The 25599-nt window shown below is 49.1% G+C and overlaps 1 protein-coding gene and 1 gene segment (V, D, J or C); both read right to left on the bottom strand.

The window, feature by feature from the left end:
• Positions 1-234: 234 nt before the first annotated feature.
• The window catches only part of LOC122905151, a 104794-nt gene continuing 79429 nt past the window's right edge, over positions 235-25599 (bottom strand). Inside the window, 5 exon segments of the C gene segment in view lie at positions 235-505; positions 821-927; positions 1076-1093; positions 1635-2024; positions 4897-4951. Of these exon segments, the coding sequence occupies positions 485-505; positions 821-927; positions 1076-1093; positions 1635-2024; positions 4897-4951 (591 nt within the window).
• On the bottom strand, positions 12853-16519 carry LOC122905152 (anionic trypsin). The gene is made up of 5 exons (XM_044246749.1): positions 16480-16519; positions 15084-15243; positions 13773-14026; positions 13307-13443; positions 12853-13006 (listed from the first exon to the last, which is right to left on the bottom strand). The coding sequence occupies exons 1-5, from the start codon at positions 16517-16519 to the stop codon at positions 12854-12856; spliced, it is 744 nt and encodes a 247-aa protein (XP_044102684.1). The 3' UTR covers position 12853.

The raw sequence follows: 25599 nt of genomic DNA, 5'->3' as shown, positions 1-25599 counted from the left end.
ACACAGTGAGACAGGGAACGCAAGCAGGGGCAGTGGGAGAGGGAGAAGTAGGCTCCTGCTGAGCAGGGAGCCCGATGCAGAACTCAATCCCAGGACCCCAGGATCATGATTGAGCCGAAGGCAGATGCTTAACGACAGAGCCACCCGGGTGTCCAATACTTCTTATTTCTATCCTGGCGGGAGTCACATGGGAGGTCCGAGATGGGCAGAAGATATATCCCGACACTCATAAGGCGGAGTCAAGCCAGAACACATCATTTTTATTGATTCAGTCAATAGTCAATTTAGTCACACTAGGGGTCCCCCTGGGTTAGGGAGATTTGGGTCACCAGCGTCCAGGTGTTCAGGAGCATAGTGGGTAACTATTGGGGTGAGCGGAGAGATGAAAACAGCTCTTGAGAAGCACTGGCTAGAAGTCAAAAAAGGAGAATCCATATTGGGGAATAGCAAGCTGGAAGCTCCCGCCTCTGCCTCTGAGGTAGTTTCAGGAACCCTTTCTCTTGACCTGAAGAAGAGAAGGTTTCAGGGGTTACCAGGAGTGATGGGAACTGAGAGGAAGTAGGATGGTCTGCTGACAGGGTGTATGGTAGAGCTCTTTACAATGTCCATTGGGTTCTCAGGTGACCTCAGCTTCTCCTTCTCTGCCTGGTTCTCCCACTGTGATCCTGGAGGTACAATACATCTGCTGAGGCATGTGGGCGGACCTCTGTCTTCTTCTCCTGACACCACTGACCGCCTGCGGGGTCTCTGACTACTCACAGCTCTGAGTTGCTGTGTTTCAAGTGTCACCTCCAGAGTCCCATCCTGCCCGCCTCCTTACCTTGGCCATCAGCACCAGGGCACCGACCAGCATAGCGTACAGGGTGGCCTTCCCCAGCAGGATCGCATAGAAGATGGTGGCAGACAGGATGCCCTGCTGATAGGACACTGCGGGTAGGAAAGGAGAGCACACAGGGACCTGTGAGCACGTGTCTCGGGCCTCTCCACCCCCACCCCAGGGGCCATGGTTCTCCGTGCTCGGCTTCCGGGACAAAACCCAGAAGACGCAGAGCAAGCAGAGGAGACGGTCACTTACCCGAAGTGAAGCCACAGTCTGAAAGAGAGAAGGGGGAGGGAATGGGTGAGAGACCCCATCTTCTAAAGCAGACGGAAAGTCGCCAAGTTGGGCGCACCTGAAGCTAACGCGAAACTATTTGGAAGCTGTGCTTCCGTTAAGAACGAGCCAGACACAAATGCTAACGCAGCAAGTCAGCCTTCTGGTCAGCACGGACTCCAGGCTCCGACTGGGCTTCTCACAGAAGAGACTAGACACAGAAGAGACTAGACTAGACGCCTAGACTGTCTTTCTGGTGCTGTGCCCGTGGAGCCATGCCATCCTGGAACTCTGTGGAACGTGGTGGCACAGAGGGGCTGGGGGCACCCCCGTCGGTGCTGAGCCACACAGGCTCACACAGTGAAGGGGGCTCAGCTGCAGGGCTCTGCTGGGCTGAGGATCTGGGAGAGGACTTAGCCCCGAGGTGCCCATTCACCCTCATGTTGGGCTTTGGTCTTCCCGCCCTGTCCTGTGTCTGCCTGGGCACCGCCTGCCTTTCTGTGCTCAGCTCACTCTCTGCCCAGGCCCCAGACCCGCTCACCTGCTCTGCCCCAGGCCTCGGCACTGATGTTCTGGGTGACGGGTTTGGCCCGTTGGCTGTTCTGCCACTCGTCATTGTCCCCGAGCCCGTGGAACTGGACTTGGCAGCGAAAGTGGTTGCGAGGGTTGTGCCAGAAGGCAGAGGACACCCTCAGCCGGCTGCTCAGACAGTAGCTGGAGTCATTCTCATCCAGCCGCTCCTTGTAGGGCTGGGGGTCCGTGCTGACCCCATTCTGGACCTCCTTCCCGTTCACCCACCAGCTCAGCTCCACGTGGTCGGGGTAGAAGCCGGTGGCCAGGCACACGAGTGTGGCCTTCTGGGTTCGGGAGGTCTCTGCTTCGGATGGTTCAAACACTGTGACCGTGGGAGGTTTGACCTTTTCCAGATTCTCTGCAAGGGAAAAGGATTTGGGGCCAGACTGGTCTGACAGCTGTCTGGGGTTGGGTCAGTGACAGAAATAAAGAAAGACAGAGAGAGCTGGAAATGGAGTCATCCTAAAGCCAAATTATATAGTAGTAGGTCCTGTCTCGTTCTGTTCTCACTCAGCTTTGCCCCTCCTCCTGGCTACCTCATGGATGCATCCTGCCGACTGTGTCTTCCAGCCCCTAAGGTAGCAGTGTGTCCTGATTTCCTTGACTGTCTTGACAGAGTCTCTTTCTCAAGGCCTTGTTCCATTTCCGTCATGAGAGTCTATCATGAGAGTCCATCTGTTTCTCTTCCTCGCTCAGAGCCCTCTTCGGTGGGTGACTATCAGTTCTTCCTATGGTACAGCTGAATGAGCTTGGGATTTGAGGCTGATGATTCTCTCCAGCAACACGATCCCAGGAACCAAATCAACTTTTTCTAATTATCACTTTCCTTTTGTACAAAGTGTCTGCGTGTCTGTTCTTGTGATAGCACATAGGAGAACTAGCTTTTGCTGCCTGGAGGAGACACTGTCCGGTTGTATCTGACTATACTTTGTTCTAAATGCTTTTCCTGACTTATTTTTTTTTTCCTTTTCTTTCCCGTGTGTGTGTATGTGTAAGTTAAACATGTAACCTGCTTTGAGGAGCCTAGAATCCTCTGGGTATAATGTATCCCATGTTTCACCTTTATTCCATTTACACTGGGGAATGCGGGGTGTGCGGTAGCTTGCCCAGGGTGGCTATAATTCCATAAAAGATACTGTCCATGGGTCCAACCCTTTTTTCCTTCCAGTGCCCAGCAAGCCTCCCTGCCAGCTTTGGAAATCCTGGTTCAGGTCATATTTGCTGGGTATGAACGAATTTCAAAGTCGAAGGGCCATGTCGTCAGAGAGCTCATGTTGTGAAGCCCTGGGCCCTTTTCCTGTGTGATACAGGGGAGAATTTCTGGAATTGTTGGAAGGCAGGGCCCCTGGGAAGACACAGAGGGATGAGAGAAAGCACATCTCTTTCCCATGTTCCCGTCTTTTTGCCAGAATGGACTGTGCCCTCTCTGGCTCCATATTGACCAGAGGAATGGCTTTTTGGAGCAGAAGTATGGGAAACCCAGATGTCTTCACTTTAACCACATTTTGGGACGTGGTTCGAATGAGAAGATTGAGACGCAGTTTTGGAAAAAGGCCAAAGGCTGGGACAGTGCTGATAAATGACACGAATGGAAAGGATGGCCCCAATAAGCCGAGCCTTTTACAAAGATTTCCGTGAAAGTTAGCCCCTAACAATTTAACACCCTAAGGGGCTGGTGCTATTATCCCCATTTTCTGCATCTCAGAGATTCTGAGATTTCCACTTTCCAATTGCTCGAGCATCCCCCAGCCTGTCCCACGAGCCCCAAGATTCTGGGTATTACAAACCCCAGTAATTTGTATTTTTTCATTGTGATCACACTTGCTGGCCTGAGCCTCCATCTGCAGGACAAACTCTGCTCCAGCCAGCCAGTCTGGTAGGACCAGGTCCCCCATGCCTCTGGCCTTGTCTCTATGCCCAGCACAGATCCGACTCACCACTCCCCGTCCTCCACCTGTCCGCTTCCTCCCCAAGCACACTAAGGCTGTGTTAGTGTTTTGTGATGGGCTCCTTATTCTAACAGCCCAGCATGGATCCTGAGGTTTAAGAAAATGGGGCCTCCTGCCTATTTTCTCTTCTTTATACCTTATTTATTATCTATTACTAAGATGGCACAAGTTGCCAATTGTATCTCCTCTGATCTTGCCCAGCACTGTGTCCCCCAGCCACCCACCGCAGCCCTCACTATACTGTGACACGGACTTCTACCCTCGGGGCTCAGAAACACCCCCTCAAATCAGCCCAGTCTCACCAATCTGGCCCCCCGCTGCCTCCTGAGCCCTAGATCACTTCAGGAAGACGCATATGGGTCTTTGGAGGCCAGTCGAGACGGAGAAGGAGGACGACAAAGGCTAGCACAGAGTTCTGAGCAGGTGGTAGATATTTGAAGGACTTTAACATAGAAGACAGAACAACTCACCAAAATGGAGTCAACGGTGAAGAGAGAGAATAGGAGGGAAAATGGAGAAGATCCAAATAAAAAGAAGAGAGAGAGAGAGAGAGACAATGAGAGAAAAGTTAAACAACACACCCTTAAAATAGGAGAGATGAGAGGAGTCCCAGAGAATAAAGAGAAGCAGAGTGAAGCACAACAAGCCCAAAGAGTTAATCGGGAGCCCTATACCCGAGGGTCCGCGAAGCTCCAGGAGGGAAGGGGTGGCTCCGAGCCCTGCCTTTCCACCCCTGTTCCCTGCCACCTGCAATCCTGGACTGATCAGTCACACACAGACCACCCCAGCCAGGAGTGCGGCCCCATACCTGTCACGGTGAGCTTGGTGCCCATCCCAAAGTAGAGCGGCGAGTTATAGGAACACAGCTGCAGGCAGCCGTGGTCAAACCCATGGAGGGCTCCTGCCAGAGGGCAAGTCCTCGCTCCCAAGGACCAGGCTCCACCGTGGCTCTGGACCTGAGGGGTCCGTTAGGGGAAAGGTCCCAGCATACTATGGGGAAAGAGGAGCAGGCTTAGGATGGACACACACGTGCGCGCACACACATGAGAAGGAAGGATGAACCAAGGAAAGAGTAAGGAGCAAATATTAAGGACTGGAGACTCAGGAAGAGAAATAGAGGGACCCGCCAAGCCGCACCAAGAGGAGTGGTAGCCACAGCTCTTTGGAAGCTCCCCAGGGACAAGAGAGTTGACTTGACCCCCAGCAACCGGGGCTGTGAGGAGAGACGGGGACATCTACGTCCAAGGGACAACAGCCCTACACCCCTGTCCTGCTCCTTACCGAGGACCAAGAGTTGAGTACCATCTCCAAAGTGCTGGGCCTGGTTGCTCCACAGCTCAGCGAGGGTGTGACAAAGCCCGGAATTGCTCTCGGGGGCCTTTCCTTCCAGAAGCTAGCCTCCGCCAGAACTTCCAACACCTCCTCTGCGCGTCCACACTCCCCGAGCCTTTTCCCTGCTGTGTCCCAGGAGTCCTCCTGGGACTTCACTCTTGCAACACACTGCCCCCCCAGGAAGCCTCTTACTTACCCAGGACAGACAGCTTGGTTCCACTTGCAAAATACAGTTTTTCATTGTTACACAACACTGCAGCCCGGTAGGAAAACTTCCCTTGGCTGCATCCAATTCCTGCCCTCCCAAGTACACCTGCCTGCTCTCCTCTCCCTTTTCTTAGCAGAATTTTGCTCCGGGAGGTGTGGAGGGGGGACGAGTGTGCAGTGTGCAATGCCAAGTCAGAGGACCGAGTCGGGTGTGTGACCCCGAGCCCTTTCTCCCCGTTCCTCTCCTTTCTGAGCCGGGGAGGGAAACAGCAGGAGTAAGGCAGCTCTGAGGCGAGAGGCTTCCCATTTACAAGGCCATGACTGGGCATCCTCCAAGGAGACAGGAGATGGACAAGGGGACCCCAAGAGGAGACTACCTACTTCCTAGTAGGGGAACACAGACCTAGCATAGCCTGTCCGTGAGATTCCTGGAGATGGAGGCTGTCCCCGCCTGCCCGCATCAAGACAAGAATTCAGAGCTTGCTGATAAAATGTGCTTTAACCTAAACCTCCAAGAGGTATGCTCCACCCGGACCCCTGTCCCTCCTTGTGGGTTCCCAGCCCTCCGCCCTGATGCACTTACCTACAACAGTGAGCCGGGTCCCCTCCCCAAAATGGAGGGTGTCTCAAGAGCACAGCCTCCCAGATCCACTTCAGAACCTCCCCCGTCTGCCGAGTTCAGCTGGGATTTGGGGACAGATGGGTGCCTTCGTGGATCTCTTTCCCTCCCAGAGCCACCGGCCCTGTTTCATATTTTCCCCCACTCCCTTCCAGAGCTTGCCCAGGTCCCTGGACAGTCAGAAACAAGGAGCCACAGTGTGGTCTCCTACGAAGTTCAGAGCAAGGAAAGATATGAAGCCCTTACAGAGAGTGCAAGTCGGTGAAGGAGACAGACCAGAGTCAACATTCATTTCCTTCTGGGCTTTCTCTAGGCTTCCCTCTGTTAGGTAACTACTCAGAGAGGCAGTACCATCTCCTTTCTCTCCTCTGCCTTAACCACTGAGGCTCAGTTTTGAGTTTACAGAAGACCCTCCATCCCCGGTGGCTGGGTGGATTTGCCCAGACCAGGGCCCTCCTGGTTACTGGTTCCCAAAGGTGGAGATGACATCTCCAGACGTCTTGGGATGACATCTTGGGACCAGGACCCAAGACCTGGGGGATCCCTTTTTTCACCCATTTCCCAGGATAGAATTGTCCCCATCACACCCTGCCTGGAGAGCCCCCAACCTTACCGACAACTGTCAGCTTGGTCCCTGGGCCGAAGGTAAAATCATAGCACATCAGCATACGGCCACTCTCAAATGGACACTTGGGACCTGCTTTCACCTACAAGGGACCTGGAAAGACCCAGAGCATGTCTTACCTATAACTGTGAGCCTGGTGCCTTCTCCAAAGAAAAGTTCGGTGTTCACACAGTGATGTGGGGCAGAGAAACAAACAAATCTGAGGCATGGAAAGAAGATGGGGCCCTGGATGGTGTCTGGAGGACTCTGGTATAAGAAAGCCTCTCCAACTGCACAGAACATTTCCAGCTGACTCTTGGGGCCACAGAACACGGCCAGGGCCTATCCAGTGGGCCCCACACTACCTTCTCAACTCCTTCTGAGGGTCCACCCAAAGGATGTTTGTCTGGAAAGGAGGGCAGGGTCCTGGAGCCAGTGGCCAGATCCATGAAGGGCTGGGATATTTCTGGCTTCTTCCTCCATAGGATGGGTCACCTCCCATGTACCTTCCCTCTGACCTTGCCCTGAGTTCTGTAGGGTTTGGGATGAAGGAGTCTCCCGGAGTCCTTCACTGGAGGTGCCAGGGAGGCTTCTTCTTCCATCTGGGCTCTCTGGCTGCAAGCTTCAGTCCTGATCCAAGCCCGTCCTTGTTCGTGGTGTTGGCTTGACCGGTGAACAGGGGTGGGGTAGAGTGTTCTGACTCACACCACCCTCAGGCCCGTGACCCAGGAGAAAAGTGGAGAAATTGGGTTGGGGACAGGCAGAAAGGTTTTTGTAAAGCTTTCCCATAGAGTTGAATCACCGTGGCCCCCTGTCCCCACAATGTTACATCTTTGTACAAAAAACGCCCCCTCCCACGGTTCTGCACATCAGAGCCTGGAAGAAACCACCCGAGCAGGTGCTCCTTCCCAGGCATTGGAGGGCAGGTCGGTGACATCACTCCCCATGTTGCAAGGTGGTGGCAGGGTACAGACGAAGCTGGGAGGGGCCCCCCTCCTCACCCCCATGCCCTTTCTTCAGGACGCTCTTGGCTCCCCAGAGCTGTGTGTCTTTGTGAGGCTGCTGCCACAGGGGTTGGTTTCCCCAGCACCCGCCCTTCTGTGAACTCGTCACTCATTGTGGGGAGACACCCTCCCAAGGAGCACCGGCCCCCTTTCTACCCAGGGCCTGCCCCTGAGACTGTCACCCAGAGACCACATCTTTCATCTGGGAATGGGATCCTTCCATACTCAGACCGTCCCTCTGGCCAACTCTGAACCTCTAGCGTGGTCTGGAGAGGCACCGACATGCGCTATCCAGGAGTAAGGCTCCACAGGCAGAGACAAAACGACAGCTGAGCTCAGAGTATTTCCAAGCGGGTGCTGGTGTGGGAGCCCTGGTGTGTTGTCAGCCTGTCTCGCTGCTTGGGGACTTCAGACATCAAGGTTAGGAAAAGGGAGCTGGGGAAGTGGACGTGGAGAGCTGCATACATCAAGTCACAGGCAGGTTGAAATGTGACTGTAGTCACGGCCTTCCCCTCTTTTCCCTGAGGGGCAGGTACACTTAAGTTGCTGTCAGTGTTTTACTTTCCTGCACAAGAGGACCCTGAAATGTAACCTCCAGTTGAGTGGCCTAGATCTCATTTACTCGATAATGCTTCCTTTTACTGCCTTTCAAACTATGACTTAAAATCTAGGAGGGGAAAAAAAAAAAAAAAAGACAAACTTCGTTACATAATGATGACACACTTTCACGGAAAAATATACACAGACTCAAAAGCGAAATGACAATATGGAAAGAACATCTGTAATCCTCATCATGAGGGCTGATCTCCCCGGTATATGATGAACTCCTAGAAATCAGGAAGAAAATAATCCAGCAGCACAATGAAAGTGACAAAGAACAGATGGTTCAGAGAAAAAGAAATGCAAATGGTGTTTCACCATAGGGAAAAAATCTTGCAGATGAAAACTGCATCAAAATACTGCTGTTCACCAACGTGACTGACAACATCAAATTAAAGAAGACCATTAGCTAGCGTGTAGTGGAATATACACTTCACAAAAAATGACAACAACCTAAGTGGAGAATAACTTGGAAATATCTATGAAAATTACACATGCATTTACTTTTTCACCTGGAAATCCCTCATCTGGGTGTTTATCCTATAATTATTATATTATATAATATATTTTATTATATTATATTATTATATAATTATAATCATTCTTGCATACAAATAAAAAATGTTTGTAAAATATTTGTATTATTTAGGATAGCAAGAAGATCAGGAAAACTCAAATGCCCATCAGGAAAGGTCTGGATAAATAACCTGGGATACATCCACAAAATGGAATATTATTCAATGCTAAAAAAGAATATAAATGTTTTCCTGCTCTAGAAAGCTAAGATATATACTGTTAACTGGGAGAAAAAAAAAAAAGCAAGCAAGTTGCCTGTCAGCATTTCCATATAACATCTTTTGTCCAGTAAAAGGGGAACATGAGAATTATGCATTTGTTTGCTTGGTTCTGTACAAAGACACACTAGAAGGGTACAAAAGAACTTAATCAAAATGATTGCTTACTAAGACTGAGTGGAGGAGGTAGAAAGAAGGCGGAAGTAAAAATAGTTTTAGTCTCGATTGTATTGTTTCAATTTTTGAGCCATATATGATCTTTTTAAAATTAAACTTAAGTTAATAAAAATTTTCAAGAAAATACCAACAAAGTGTTGTTTGAAGTAATACTTTGAAATGTGTTATTTTAAAAATCTACTTGTTTAATTCACCAAGTCATTATTTTTTGATGTGTTATATGGTCCTGACTTTGCTTATCTGGTCTCCAATCACTCAGGAAGCTTGTGAAAAATGCATATTTCTGACTAGTCCTCAAGATCTTTTGCGTTAAAAATCTCTAGTAGTGGGTTTATTGATATGCATTTAAATAAATAATCAAGCACAACATTACCCTGGGTATTTCCATTTCCACATGGGACCCACTGCTTGCCATCCCCTCACCCCCCAACAGGTGTCAGCCGTGGGGAACGTCAGAGCGCCCTCTGGTGGTGTCACGAGTTGGGTGCAACAACGTGGCTCTTAGAATTTAGGGAAAAAAGAAAACATCTGTGCATTTTACTCAGGAATAGTGGGGATCCTCCAACAATCTGCCATTACTGGGATCAAGGGTCATCGATTGCTTTCACCAACTGGAAAGTGACAAGCTTGCTCTTTTGTCCATTCCCACCTTGAGGAACACTATCTTCAATGTAATGATTTATTTTGATCTGTTTGCATATATTTTCCTGTGACATTTACCCCTTTGTTTATCAGTAATTTGCTCTCTAAGTGAGTTTCCTTTTGGCCATCTGGCTGGGGACCCTCAGCCCAGCTGGCCTTAAAAGAATACCACTCTGTTTTGGTGTCACTGCTTCTTTCTTTCCCTTTTCTTTTCTTTCTTTCTTTTTTCTTTTAAGATTTTATTTATTTATTTATTTGACAGAGAGAGAGCGAGAGAGAGATCACAAGTAGACAGAGAGGCAGGCGGTGGGGCGGTGGGAGGAGGGGAAGCAGGCTCCCGGCTGAGCAGAGAGCCCGATGCAGGGCTCTATCCCAGGACCCTGAGATCATGACCTGAGCCGAAGGCAGAGGCTTAACCCACTGAGCCACCGAGGCGCCCCTTGGTGCCACAGCTACTTTCAATCCTGATGGAGTTTTGGGGTTTGTCCTATCTTTGCTACTCACACCGTCCATGTGCCCAGGAGCACACACAGCTTTTCTCGTCTCCCCTGTAGGAGTTGGGCAGGTGTGGGGTGGGAATCATTCATCATCTTCATTCAATCTCTTCATCATCTTGGGCAGCAGGGGGCAGCCTTTCCTAACTTATTTTAGACCTAAATCGTTGCCATCTGTGGGGGGTGGGGGTGTCACTTGAAGGCCTGAGAGAATGTGGTTGGTGCTGGAGGGAACCTTTCCCAGCCCCCCCCCCACACCCCCCACACCCTTCCCCCCCTACACCCCCCCACCCCGCCTCCCTCCGCAGGGGTGAGTGTGCTACCTGCTTGCCTTTCCCGAGGCTGAGACGTGGGAAGGATATACACAAATTGCATCTCACATGTCTGTAATTCTTGCTATTTTTTTAAAAAGATGTTAAAATTTATTTGAGAGAGCGAGAATGTGTATGTGGCGGGGAGGGGCAGAGGGGAAGCCGACTCTCCACTGAGCGTGGAGCCCCATGCCGGCTCCATCTCTGGATCCCGAGATCATGACCTGAGTGAAACCACCAGTCGGAGACTTAACCAAGACCCCCAGGTGCCCCTTCTTGAAACTTTTGGAGCACATTCCTCGATTCATTTAAACCCCAAATTTGTCTCCTAGTTTCTTCAGATGAAACCGCAACCTGAAGAAGCTGGTTGTCCCAGTCATGAGTGAGGAGGTGACAGAGCTGGAACCAGCACCTGGCCCTTGGTGTTTAAGTCGGGGGCTCTACTGGGGTCCCCGAGTCCCACCTCCCAGAGCCAGACTGCCCGGTCCTCCAGTCCGGTCAGTGAGGCCCAGGGCAAGCTGCTATGCCCCTTTAATAACAAAACCGCCCACCTTAGGGGGTTATTGAGAGATCTAAATCAGAGAGTACACATGAAGCTTCACTGTGGTGCCTGCAGACAGGGAACATGTGAGCGGCTGCTGCTTCCACAGAGAGCGCTGCCGAGCGACGCGCCCACTGCAGAGGCGCTCGTTTCCCTGTGCATCAGAATGCTGTGGAATTCTTGGAAAATGCAAGTGGCCGGGCTCCATCTCAGAATTTCTGATTCAGTAGGTCTGGGAGGGGCGCCGGAATTGGCACTGCTCCTAAATTCCCAGGTGATTCTGGTGTCGTCCCCCCCCTCCCCAGGCCAGGGTCCACACTTGGAGAACTGGTGTTCCGGAAGGTACTTTTTGTCTTCCATACATTTCCCTCCGGTCCTAGCTCATACTTTAATAATTCAATCATGGCATTACTGCCCATTATATTGTAGGCATTGTTTAATCACTAGCTATGCCAGGATGAGCAAGACAAGATTTCTTGCCTAAGGAGCTCGGCATTGCACACCAGGTAGATGCATCCATAGTTACCCGGCAGCAGGAGCAGGACTGTGGCAGTGGCGAGCACCCTCAAGAGGAGGGCTCCTCACTAGGACCAAGGGGCCAACAGGGCCAGCGCGGGGGTGGGGAGGAGGAGCCCAGGGCAGAAGGAATCAGAAATGACTCTTCTGAAGAGGCTGAAGGAGCAGGTGGGAAGGGGGTCAAGCCAGATGGACCAGTAATGCCCAGGGCTATAGGTGTGAGGTTCATGGCTGGTTGGAGGAGCCCCTGGGATTTCCAAGCACTGGAGCAGAGACAGAGAGGGGGGAACTGCAGAGAAGGAGGGGCAGAGAAGGAAGAGCCTTTCATCTGCGGATAAGGAGCTCAGGTTCTGTTTTGGGAGTTGTGGGAGGTCAGGCAAAGTATTAATCAGGAATTGATGAAACGTGGAGCAACTGTCTGAGGACAGAGCTGGAAGATGGCCAGGGAGCAGAGCCCGTATGAACTGCAGGGAGGCGGAGAATGGCCTGGAGAGCCATAGAGGAGCAGAGCTGAAGGCTGGGCAGCATCTCCAACCACTGCTGCAGCAGGAGGGACGGGGGGTGGGCGAAGAGTTTGCCGGCTTGGGGGTCAGGCTAGTGAAGAGCCAGACCGCAGGTTTACTGTCTGCTGGATGAGGGATCTGGTAAGCTAACTGCCTTCTCTGAGCCTCTGCTTTCTTGCCTGTACTGCTGGAATAGTGACCATTTGAGAGGGTGAAGGAACTAAATGTGAAAACATCTGGAAAGTGCTCAGTGTGGTAGACACACATTGATATCATTATATGGGATGAATAAGAGGCAGATTTCAAAGGAGTATAACGGATAGAGACCAGGTTGCTGGGTTGTCTCCCTCGGACATATGAGCAGGTTGTGGGAAAGAGGGCGCAGGGCGGGCTGCCGGGAGGGTACACTCTGCGCGAGAAAGAGTACGTGTACAGGGGGGCTCAGCAGAGGCCAAGGTGATCAGCATGAGTGTCTCCAAAATGATTAAGCCTGGGGTGGCAGCCACAGGAGGTGATGAGGTCATGCAAGCTGTGCCTTGGGTGGGCACACATGGGCACTGCACTCCAGACCCCAGGGAAGTTCCAAGGTCGAGGAACCTTTCTAATGCAGCCTTCTAAAATGTCTTTTTCTTTTTTTCCTGAAAATAGTCCCCGTGAACCCCTGCTTATGATTTTTTTGGATTACGTCTCTTCACACACTGCTAATCTAGTATTCCATGGGACACATTTTGGGAGCTGGGGCACTCTATTCATCTTTAAGGGATAAAGCCCTGTCTGACCTCAGCTGGGAGGATGTTCCCAGGGGGTAGTGGCTGGAGGGAGCAGGCACAGACACAGACAGTTGTAACAGGAGCATTTAATTAACATAGTGATGGCAGAAGGAATGGGGGGGCCTCAGCTGTTGGCAGCTATGGTCGTCTTAATCCAGTCTACAAAGTTGCACACCTTGGTGTAAACTCCAGGCTTGTTCTTCTGGGCGCAGCCATAGCCCCAGGAGACAATGCCCTGGAGCTCTCCATTGCAGACCACAGGGCCACCAGAGTCACCCTGGGAAGGAAGAAGGTGGGACAAGTTTTTTAAAGAAGGCAAAAAGGGCAAACAGAACCCTATATCATCTGAACATTTAAAGATTGCATTGCGCTCAGCTCTGTGGCTCTGGAGGTCTCCCACGGTGGCTCATTCTCATGAAGGGGGTGACTGTCACACAGACTAGCCTTCCTCGCTTCTGTAGAAGTCCACGGCCGGAAGCCCTCCTGCACCAGCCCCACAGCCCTGGGTGTTCAAATCCTGCTCCCCAGGAGGCCATGTGTATGGGCAGGGGTCTCAGCGTGGGAGGAGTCAAGTCACCTGGCAGGAATCCTTGCCTCCCTCGAGGAAGCCAGCGCAAACCATGTTCTCCGTGATCTGGCCGGGGTAGGAGGCTTCGCACTGGGCCTGACTCAGGAGTGGGGCGTCCAGGCACTGCAGCAGCTCAGGGTAGTTGGCTTTGAGGAGCAGGGAGAGAGGGAGGAAAGGAGAAATGGGAGTCAGGCCAGGGTGGGGGACAGCAATCCAGGGCTGAACACCGAGGACACCAAGAACGTAAAAGCTTCAGCAAGGAACTATGGGTTTTGTTTCCCGACTGATTCCTGCTGAGCCCTTCCCTAGACGGGACAATAACAAGGGCTGTATTTGTCCCCTACTGGGATTCTAGGGGGTTAACTCCTTAAAGCTTTGCCTCCTTCGAGGACCCAGGCCTGCATGTAGTGGGGTTCAAGCTGGTTCTGGGATAGGTGGGGAAGTTGGAGGATGAGTTATGGAGGGTTCCACTCACTGCCAGAGCTCAGGGTGTTGCCCCAGCCGGAGATGAGGCACTGGGTGCCAGCGGCTGCACAGGCGGAGGGCAGAGATATGGTGGACACCCGCGCATTGAGGACAGCAGGCGAGGACAGCTTGATGAGCATGATGTCATTGTCCAGGGACCAGCTGCTATATTTGGGGTGGCGGATGACCTTGGCCGAGTTGATGAACTGCTCATTCCCCTCGTTGACCTCGATGTTGTGCTCTCCGAGCCTCACCTGGATGCGGCTGTTGGGAAGACAAGCATGGGGAGACCCTTTTTTTCTATATGCCCGCTTTTCTCTAGGGTTCTCGAGCACCCTACTCACAAGTGGGAGTGTGGCAGAATCACCTGGCAGGAGAGGGGTAGTGGGTCAGTACAGGGGTGAGACCAAGAACTTTCTCCTTCAGAGGTAGGTGGTCATGGAGGGAGAGGACATGGGGCTTGCTCCTCAACCTGGTTTTCCAGCTGCCTTCCCCACAACCCCTCCCCCAACCCCTGCACCTAGTGGCACAGGCATAAATGACCACCTTGAAGTTCCCCATATATTCCTTATCCCCTGTAGTTTGCCTAGCAACATGCAGAGACTTCTCCTCCCTCCCGTCTGGGTCTGGTGAGTGCCATCATCCTGTATGATCTAGTCCAGTGGTTCTCAAGGTCTTGTCCTGGGACCTGCAGCCTCAGCAACCTCCAGGAACTTGTTAAATGTATGAAGTCTTAGTTCTCACTCCAGACCTGCTGAATTAGAGGTTCTGGTGTGGGACCCAGTGGTCTGCAGTTTAGCCAGACTTGCAGGTGATTCTGATGCCCACTCAGGTTTGAGAACCCTTGGTCTAGGCAGTGAGTCTCAGCTCTGCTACAGAGTCCAGTCACCAGAGGTGGAAAGCATTAAAAACTCACCAAGAGTCAGACCCCTCTTCCTGAAAATTCTAAGTGCCCTGGGATAGAAGCCAGGCAACACTATTTCTTTTTAACCTATCTTACATAGTTTTGGTGTGGATCCAACTGGCAAGGTTACTCCCATGAGGTCCTTGCTGCTTTCCTTTTTGGACCTCACCACCCCGAAAGAGTCCCTACTTGCTTTTCTGACCCTTTTCTGAAACAGCCTTTGCTGTTTCATCTCTTGATTTTTGGATGCGAGCGGCTTTCTGCCGAATGCTCCTCTTTGCGCCTTCATTCCTGTAAACCGGGTGGCCGGAGACAGATTCGTGTCCCCGTCCAGCCATTTTCCCCAACCTCTGCACCCCCGGGCTGACCCCAGCTCTCAGAGAGGGCTCCAGAGGAGCACTTACAGACGGCACTTACGACTTGTAGCAGTGAGCTGCAGACACCACCCACTGGTCACTGATGAGGGAGCCGCCGCAGAAGTGGTAGCCCGAGTTCAGGGACACCTGGTAGGGGATGGAATTCTCCTCGCAGGTGTAGCCACCGACGATCTTGTCATCCTCGTCAGTGGGGAAAGCAACTTGAATGGAGACAGGAAGGGAAAAGCCAGTTCAGCAGGTATGGGCGGGTGGAGCCCGGAGTCCCCTGGCTGGAGCACGTGGGTTAGAAGTCTTCAATAACCATGAGAGACTCTGGACTCTGAAAAACAATCTGAGGGGTTTGAAGTGGCGGGGGGGGGGGTGGGAGGTTGGGGTACCAGGTGGTGGGTATTATAGAGGGCACGGCTTGCATGGAGCACTGGGTGTGGTGAAAAAATAATGAATACTGTTTTTCTGAAAATAAATAAATTGAAAAAAAAAAAAAAAAAGAAGTCTTCAGTAAGCACAGAGACGACAGACGGTCTGGCAGGGAGCATTGCATCCCCAGCAGGGTCACAGCACAGCGCGCTCCTGAGTCTCTTGGTATGTCTGCAGGGCACATGGCCACGTGCCCCCTGGGGCTCAGGCGCAGACCTCTACTGGTGGCTCCAGGGCGAGGACACAGACGACGCCCTCACAGTGCACTCAGTGTGACATGGGTCCGAATGTGATTTTGTCATCCACTCAGTGCTTCTCTTTTCCCACTGGTGTGCTCCTCGTGGCTATTTGAACCTCACATAGTCAGGATGGATTGGCCTAGCTAGGAAAATCGGGCTCAGTAGCCCTGGCTGTACCCAGCTTTTCCAATCACTAAAAATCTGCAGAGTGAGCCTGGGGACAGGAACCCCCAGACCCATTAGGCAGGACAAAGGTAGGCCAACTCATTGGGCAAAGGAATGGTGATTCGCAACCTTGGCTGCCCACGTGGGGATCCTAAAATCATTTGGGGAACTTAAAAATTCAATGCACTGGTCACACCCCAGGCCGATGAAATCAGGATTTCTAGGGCTAGGACTCCGGCATGAGTATTCTTTCAGCTTCCCTAGGTGTACCTGGGGTTGAGAACACCTCTAGGGGAGCTATCCCAGCACTGCTAGAACTGAACCTCAAGACCCCTGGTTCATTTCACGGACCACCTGCACCTGCTCTCCCTTTATGGCCTCTCCTAACAACGTCTCAAAATAAATGGATGAATGTCGGGGTCGGGAACGGGGTCAGCACAAAGTGGGAGGATTGAGGCTTACAGAGAGCCCAGGAATGGGAAGGAGGGCTGCCGGACAGGAGAGACAGACTCTCAGAGCCCAGGTAAACGCAGAAGAGCAGCAAGAGTGGACCAGGGATCTCGGTCGGGGGTTGGGGGGGGGTCAAGGGCAGTCCAAAGTCATGCATGAACTTACCAGCAGCTCCCACAAAAGCAAGAATCAGGAGTGGATTCATGATGGCAGAAGTATAGAAGTTGAGTGGCTGGTGGAGAGCCTTTATAGCTCCCAAGGTGAGGGAGAGGGTGAACGTGAGGGTAGAGGGTCACTGCTCCTCCCAGGCAAATACACCTGGGTCACTGTTCCTCCCAGGCAAATACACCTGTCACTTTCCCTTCCCTCAGCCTTGTATCAGCTCTGCTGTGTTTGGTTGTCTGTGGAGTCGTGACCCACAGGTGATAAGAAAACGTACCTTGTGAGAGCAGAGAGGAAAACCAACTGACTCCTGGGAGGACTCTGGGGTGCGGGGGGAAAAGCTAAGCCCCCATATGTCACAGCTGGACCTTCTTCGCCTGAGACGAGAAGAGGAGAAGCAGCCTGGCCTTTCTGACATGATTTATTTAACTCCCTCTAAGTAAGGGCTTAGAACTTGGCTGCTCTCCCGCGAAGGGAGAGAAGTCTTACATCTGTAAGCATGAAGACCCTTCTCCCAAGTAGAAACCACTGGGCAAGAAGGTCACATCTAAGGCTTTGGGGAACCAGGACCCCATTGTCAACAGGTGACAAGAAGGGAGAAGCAGAGTTTCATGGGAGTCTGGGCTTTCAGCTGGCTTTCCTTCCCACCAACTCTTGCAAACAGAAGCCCTTGGAAAGAGAAGTTAAGTGGACATTTACCTGATACATTTGGAGGTTGGAAGCCCCCAAACCATATCCTTCCTCTCTATGAGGATATTCATCTTTCTGGTCACTCGCACTGTTCTGGATTCTTTTTTGTTTTAAAGATTTTATTTACTCATATGACAGAGAGATCACAAGCAGGCAGAGAGGCAGGCAGAGAGAGGGGGGGAAGCAGGCTCCCCGCTGAGCAGAGAGCCCGACGCAGGGCTCGATCCCAGGACCCTGAGATCGTGACCCGAGCTGAAGGCAGAGGCTTAACCCACTGAGCCATATTCTGGGTTCTTTTGGAGCAGCTTCCTTGTTGCCCTGGGAGTCTGCACCAGTGGTGATTCAATTGCCCCCACTTGCTAAGCGCTGACAGCCCGAGCTCTGATTGTATGCTCCAGACCACATATTAGAAAGGGTCTGGAAAATGGAAAATTTAGGTTCTGATCATAGAATCAGCCATAAGGAGAGAGATTAGCACATAGTGAAAGCGTGGAGTATTTGATGATTGTTCAGAACAATGAAAGGGGGGAATTCTGGAATTTTCTATTTTAGGTGCAGTAAGACTATTGTGCCGGGCTCAGTACAGAGTTAATCTTCCCAGAAATGACCTTAATTTGGGACCCACCAAGACACAACCCTGTAATTTATTGAGGGACGACTGGGCCAGAGGGAAACAGAGGTGGAGCGAGTGTCTATGTCTTGCTTCTCCTTCCCAGCTCCTCTGAGTTCCAGGGTGGTGAAGGACCAGAGGGGGCACAGTCTACCTTTGAATTCTCTGAAAGGTAGAAATGAGTTCATGTTCTGGAGGTGATGAACAAAGTGAAAAAGGCTCAGAAGTCTGGCTATGAGACAGGAAGTAAGCTGGGTGAATGAAGTAAATGGAAACTAGCAGAGGCTGGGGAAAATGCCACTGTGGGGCTCACGGGGTTGGGAGGGGCCCAACCTTCTTCCAGTGCCTGGCATGGCTGGAGGCTGGCGTCCTCACAACAGAACAGTTACTGCTCAGAGCTCTGGCCTCTCCAGTGGCACCTCCTCTCATCCTGATGGGCTCACACCTCCAGGGGAAGGTGCTATATTTGTACCATGCCTGACAGCTTTTAACGAGCCTTCGCACACACAAACAGTGGTATGCTGATCTTCATTGGCATTGAGTTTCAAATTTGACTGTTCACAAGTGTTTTAATTGTGAGACACGCAGAACGAAATTATTTCCATTTCTAGAGGAAGAGACTGAGAACCAGCAAGGTTCTGTCTTGGTCACGAATACAGATCTAAAAATAGCAGAGGTGGCCTCAAGGCTACCAGAAGACATGGACAGCATTGGAAGTTTGGGAATTGGTACAGGTGCCATATAAGGGAAGGTTTATTTGGGATCAAGCCAGAGGTTCCCAGAGAACAAAATGTACCTCCTGGTCCCTCCTGATGCTTGGCCCCCTGGCAGAATAGAAGATGGAATGAATCTTCCACTTGGTACCTGGTCTCAGAACTTGACTTTGCCATGGCCCTGTTCTACTCTAGGCTATAACCAAGGAACAGATGACATGTCTCTCTGTACTCAGGGGTAGCTGACTCAGGTTGTAGAGTCTTCATAATAGAGGCTTTCCCTATAATGTCACTAGATATGGTACTTAGATTTGCCCCATGGTCATGCAGTAGTCCTAGGAAGTCCTGTGGTAGCAGATGAGAGGAACACATAGCAGAGTTCCCTGGGAAGTTACCCTGGGAGCATATGAGGAGGTGATCCTTGGTAGAATATAGGAAATTGGGGAATAGGGAGGAAATTTTTGGATAGGTGTTTGTGGCTTTTACTCTGTCTAAAAGGGAACACCCAAGAGCTTGAGGGTTTTCTGTGTCTCAAGCCTGAAGACTAGCTCTGGCCTGAAATTCTGTGCTTCTCTTCAGAACAAATTATGATACCCACAACATAGTATGAAGTCAGTTTTCTTGAAGGCAGCAGGAATCACTTTAGAGGCAGAGAAAATAGCTCTAAGTGAGATGATGACATCGTGTTTTAGGCTCAGACATGTAGGGTGGATTCAGGTCTACCTTTTCCCAAGTTCAACAGGGTAAGTCTCTGCAGCTCTTATGATCGTCATTCTGAACCATTTCTCAAGACATTCTCGTAGTTCATTAAAAATTAGCCTATCAAACCACTGGGTTTTAAAAAAAATTTATTTATTTATTTACTTACTTATTTATTTGAAAGTGAGTGAGAGAGAGAGAAAGCGAGAGAGGAGGGGCTGAAAGAGAGAGAGCAGACACTTTCACTGAGAGCAGAGCCAGACTCGGGGCTCAATCCCGACACTCTGAGATCATGAGCTGAAATCAAGAGTCGGATGCTCTTCCAGCTTAACGGACTGAGCCACCCAGGCGCCCCACCACTGTTTTTTATTTATGATAAAGGCTTACTATACCGAACATTGCCAAGTCTTTCATGGATCTTTTTTCACTTTATTTTAACCATCACCCATGAGGTTGTCCATTTCACAGATGACAAAATGAGCCTTGTAGGGATGGAGTAACTTGCTCAAGGTCTCATAACCAGTAAGTAGTAGAGATGGGATTTCAGCATGATCGTTGACTCTAGAGCCTGCCTGCTTTCTATCAGGGAACACTCGGCTTCCCTTCTTCTGTTGGATCCCCATGAGGGAGGCAGCAGACCCCGCTATCTCAGGCACTTGTTGTGATGAGCATGGTTGTTATACGTAAGTGAGGAATCACTGAATTCTATTCCTGAAACCAATATTATCCTACTATGCTAACTAACTAGAATGTAAATAAAAACTTGAAGCAAGCAAAGAAAGATTCTGAAGCTCAGAGGTTAAGTGACTTCTCCCGGGTCACCTGGCTGATGAACCTACGTAGAGTTGACACCAGACCCTTTCCGTACTGAAGCTAAGTTCATTCCCCACCGTGTTGCTCCACACGGGGGGCTTTTGGACCTCTCAGTGGTCTAAAAAGTAGATTTTGGTCAGATTCCAAATTACTTGTCTTTTTTTTTTTTTTTAACAATTCTTCCCCAAACCCCCACTCCACCCCACCCCACCCCCAGCTCTATTTCTCCTCCGCTCACAGTCAACTCCACTTTGGGCCCCAGTGTTCTTCACTGTTCTTCAACCACGTTGTCAAATTCCAAGCTTTCTTTTCTCCAAACTTCCAGCTTCTTTCCTCCATTATTTTTTTTTCCCTAAACTACATGTTTTCCCCATGGTACAATTTCTTCTTGTCCAGTAGGAACTGCTTTCTTGTCTCTCTGAGCCTGGGAGTCACTGACTCTGAATAGTGAAGGTTGGATTTGTGTGGTCCAAAACCCACAAACACTGAGACAGAGGTGTGGGCATGTAGCTGGGCCGCGGCTGATTGACTAAATGGGAGCATCTGCCCTTGCTCTCCCCGTCGTCCTGCTCCCCAGCTTGAAGTCAAAGAAGACAGGCAATTTTGTGCCCAGTGCAAAGTTCCATTTGCATATTTTATCTATGCCTCAGACTTGAGGAATGAGTGGGAAGTGTCTGGCAATAGAGGGTTTAACACTCTCTGACGAAAGACTGGTTCCCGTAATGTAACTGTCTTTCTGTTCACATCTCCATCGCTCCTTGTCCCATTTCCTGGGCCTATTAGATCTGCTTAAGTGGCCCCAGGATCTTCTGGAGGGTAGTTAGTGGAAGAAAGACAGGAGAGAGTCCAAGAGCAATATCCATGTGGTATTATTGTAGTAGCCCTGACTTATTCCATGATACTCAGAGTTTAATAAATGACATGTGTATTTATTTTTCTTAAATCATATTAGATCCAGATTGAGCTCCATAAGCCAAGTTCAGTAATAAGTCCAATTAGTCCACTGGCCTCTCTCCACTCATTTGGCTTCTAAAAACTCTAGAATGTGTTGTCCATATGGAAGGCAGCCACGGGTTAGTCCAATTCCTATTGGCCAACCTGTCCTGGAGGATCTCCAGATGGCTTCCAAGGCTCAGCATTGAATGCTCAGTCTACACAAGCACCAATATCATTCCAATTTGAGGGCCCTCCATGGCAGGGCCACTGTGTTTGAGCAGGTTCTGGGCTTAGGTCTCTAGAACCCATAACATCTGTTCTCTTCCCCAGCCATGGGAATGTAGCAGAGGGAGCTGGCACATTGTTGGGCCACCTTTCTATTCAAACATAAGTCAAAACACCTGTTCTGTCCCTGTTAGGACAATTCAGTTCATTTGGTTATGGGCTTACTTTGTTTAAAGTCAAATATTTTGTAGACTTTTTGTCCAAGGAAATCTATACTGCTTGGCAAATTTTTCCCTTTTCTTTTGAATCATATTTATTTACTCAATGGACTAGTTTGCTGGTGTTACCATAACAAAGTAACACAGGCCAGGTGTCTTAAGCAACAGAAATCGACTTTCTCTGGTTCTGAGAGCTAGAGCTCTAAGATCAAGGTGTCACCAGGGTTGGTGTCTCCTAAAGACTCTCTCCTTGGCTTGCAATGGACTTCTCACGCTGTCCTCATGTGGCCTTTCCTCTGTGCGCACAGCCCTGGTGGCTTTTCTAGGATGTCCTCCTCTCTTCTGAAAAGAATACTGGCCAGTTTGGAGTAGGTCCACTCTAATGACCTTGTTTTTCAGTTAATTAGATCTTTAAAGCCCAAATCTCCAAATACAATGACATGTTAAAACGGTAGGGCTGTATACAGTCATACAATTATGACTGTAATTGTATGAGTTTTGGTAGAGTGCAATTCAGTCTGTAATCCTCTGTAAATACTGGTTGAATTCCTGTAATGTCTCTGCAGTTTCTCTAGGCTTTAAGGAAACAGCAATGAAGAAGATCGGAAATGTCCTTGCTTTCATGGCACTTATATGTATCTGTGTGTGTATCTACACGCGTATGAGGAGGCGTGGTGACAGGACGCAGACAATAAAAAAGAATATATATATTATGTATATATAGTATATATATTTGTATCAGACTGTAGTGGTTAGGTCTTATTAAAATAGGATACAATGATAATAGGTGTGAGTGACTGCAGGGTTGACAAGTGCTCTATTAGCTAAGATATAAGGAAAGATCTCTTTGGGGAGATGGTTTCCAAGCTGAGACCTAGCTGAGAAGGGGCCAGTCGTGTAAAGGGAGGGCTTTCATATTCCCTGCTGAGTCCGTAACAGAAATAAATCAACACATACGCCATTGCTTTTAAATTAAACAACCCTGTCATCTAACATATAATATTTACCTTGCTTTTAGTTTTGATAGTAAAATTCATAAAAAGGATACTCATCAATATATTGAAATAGTCATAAAAGTTAAAGTATATATTTAAAATATTTTTGTTAAAGATGTAATTTATTTGAGAGAGAGAGAGTGTCTGTGTGTGAGAGAGCAGGGGTAGAGGAGCAGAGGGAGAGGGAGAAGCAGACGCCCCGCTGAGCAGGGAGCCCGACACGGGGCTGGAGCGCGACACAGGGCTTGATCCCAGGACCCTGGGATCATGACCTGAGCTGAAGGCAGACATTTAACAGACTGAGACACTCAGGCAGCCATAAAGTACATTTTTGACATGAAATGATATTTATGAAATATTCTCGGGTTGAGAGAATAAATGATAAAACAGTATGTGTCATATGATCTAACTTTATTTAAATGAATGATCTCAATTTTTACAATAATATGCATTGATTTTGTAATTAAAATAGCTGAAAGAAAGAGAAACAATGGCAATAATAAATGAAATTTTCCCAGAGAGGGCAATACCGCGCCTTGAGGAAGAAATTGCTAGTGATAAAATTTCATATATTACAGTGAGAAAGAAATTTAGGCAGTACTAAACTAATTGTGTGTTCTGTCTGTGGTACAGTTGTATGTGCCTTATGTGGATGATTTCATCTCATCCTTAAAACAATTTCTCTTTCCTCATTTTTTATTTCACGATTATCCTCATTTTACATATGAGAATAAATGTAATGAACCTGTTCAGCTTGTTCATGGTGACACCCAGTGGTAAAGCACTAGAGCAAAGGTTTGTTTTTCGTTGATGCTGTTGTTTTTAAAGATTTATTTATTTGAGAAAGAGAGAGAGAGAATGGGGGGGAGGGAGAGGAAGAGAGAGCATCCTCAAGCAGACTTCTTGCTGAACTCAGAGCTGGACTTGAGGTCAGTCCCAGGACCCTGGGATCATGACCTGAGCTGAAACCAAGAGCTGGCCACTTAACCAACTGAGCCACCCAAGCACCCCAGCAGAGCCGACTTTTAAACTTAGGTCTGCCAGATAACAGAGACGAAGTTCCTCCCACAATACTTTACTGGTTCTTAAGAGACCATTTTTCTGCAATATCAGAGGCTGGCAAGCTGAGGCTTATCTGTAGGTGAATCTGCAGGCTTCTCAAGGAAATGGGAACGTGAGGCAGGAAGGTAAGCTAGCCCAGGCCCCGTGGATTACTGGATCCCTGTGGCCAAGAGAATTAGGGAATCAGAGAATCTGGGCAGTAGCCACCCGACCTTGTAGAGGACCAGGAGTGAGATGGGCATAAGAAGCCAGAACACAGGAAGAGTTATATACTTAATGAATGGGAAAAAAAAAACAAAAAAACAAAAAAACAACCAACTCCCACAGTCAGTTCACAAGGAGTATTATTTATCTAGGTCTTAGCTTTGGGAGGAGGATCAAAAAAACAAAAACTTTTCTCTGAATATTCATGGGCACTGAATAAGTCATTCCTTTGGCACGTTTTCCAAATTTTGGACAGATGCTGTATTTGGGGCTTGGGACAGACACTGTATTGATAAGATATATAATGAGAATTAGAAAATAAAACCCTCTCGGGGGAGGTCACCTGGTGTCTCAGTTGGTTAAGCAACTGCTGTCGTCTAAGGTCATGATCCCAGGGCCCTGGGATTGAGCCCCGAGTCACCAGGCTTCCTCTCAGAGGGGAGTCTATTTCTCCCTCTCTCTTTGCCTGCTGCTCTGTTCGCTTATGCTCTCTCTCTCTCTCTCTGTGTCTGTCAAATAAATAAATAAAACCTTAAAAAAAAACCCATATTGGATCTGTTGCAACCCAATTGCTTGACAGAAACAAAAGTAAATATTTCCTGGAAAACCTCCCTTTTGCCCAGGTTTTAAGGAATTCCCAAAGATGAATTATATAATGCACAACATCAAATTATATAATACATAAGAAAAAACCACTCTGAGTGACAGCCAGGAGAAACTACAAACAAACAAACAAAAGACACAAAACATCATCAAATGTTGGCATTAACAGATAAAAATTCTAAGCAGATTCTTAATATCCTTAAAGAAAATAATTTAGAAATACACAAGGAGCAAGATGCTTTCTAAAACAACTGCCCATATTTGTAAAAGAGCCAAATAGTTTACCAGAAATGAAAATATAATTTAAATGAACAAAGTTGATTAAAGCATTGAATGGCTTATTGGAACTGAGGTCAATAAGGCAACTGGCCTACAGTTCCAAAGAAAGGACCCAGAATGCAGCACAGAAGCAAAGAGAGGGAAAATGTGAGCAAACGGTCTCGATGACTGTGTGACAGACGTCTAGAGGACCCCAGGCCATCTTCCCTCCTATAAAATGTGAACATCCAGAGTCACAGACTGAAGTTGTCGCCCGTGAGATGATTTCCTTCACCATTTCCTTTCAAAACCACACTTGTGTTAGACTCTATGGATGATTCCAGAATAACATGCGACCCGATCCAGAAAACAGGCTGGTGCTTTTTCACCTGGAAATAGGAAATCCCCATATGCACCCTTGGGTATGGATTGACAGTAAAGCTCTGTGGGTCCCAGCATGTACCATGAGACTCTCACTTGCTCTTGAAATGGAATAGTGCCTTCCTCCCACTGTGCTTGAGTCTGGGCTTACATATTTACCAATTAATAACAGAATTCTCTGTCACGACCAGCTTTATAAAAATGAGGGTCAGCTAACACACAGTCCTGAATGCCACCATGAGGCTTTAAATCAAGACCTAGGGGGCGCTCTTCAAAGGAAATAAAGTTGTTGACAGAGGAGTGTGGCTTTGCACTAAAACTCTTTGCATATGCTTAGTGATTCTCTTATTAGGGTATGTCAGGGGCTCCCTAGAGATCCCCATCAGCCACAGGCACTTGGAGAACCCCTGGACGTGCTTGGTGCATGGCCCAGGACAGCTTTAATCACGCCTTGTTCTGCTACGGAACCCCCTCTCACAGTGCCCTAGCCTTAGAGATGACACATAAAATGGACCACAGCGTAGTGTGTGGTAACTCCAAAGTCCAGAAAGCTCACTAAGCATTGCAGCTCTTTCTCCTTGGCAGACGGTGTAAAGTTCAGCAGCTCATCTCTCACTTTAGGAGGTTTAATCCAATATATCCCAGATCTTAGGCTACTCAAAAGCTCATCGATGTGGCAGCTCCCTGCAGACTTTCCACTGGTCTGACATGCATAT

The sequence above is a fragment of the Neovison vison genome, chromosome 4 (genome assembly GCF_020171115.1).
Source record: "Neovison vison isolate M4711 chromosome 4, ASM_NN_V1, whole genome shotgun sequence".
Lineage (NCBI taxonomy): Eukaryota > Metazoa > Chordata > Mammalia > Carnivora > Mustelidae > Neogale > Neogale vison.
The sequence above is the reverse complement of the archived record's forward strand: the minus strand, read 5'-3'. Positions and strand labels throughout refer to the sequence as shown.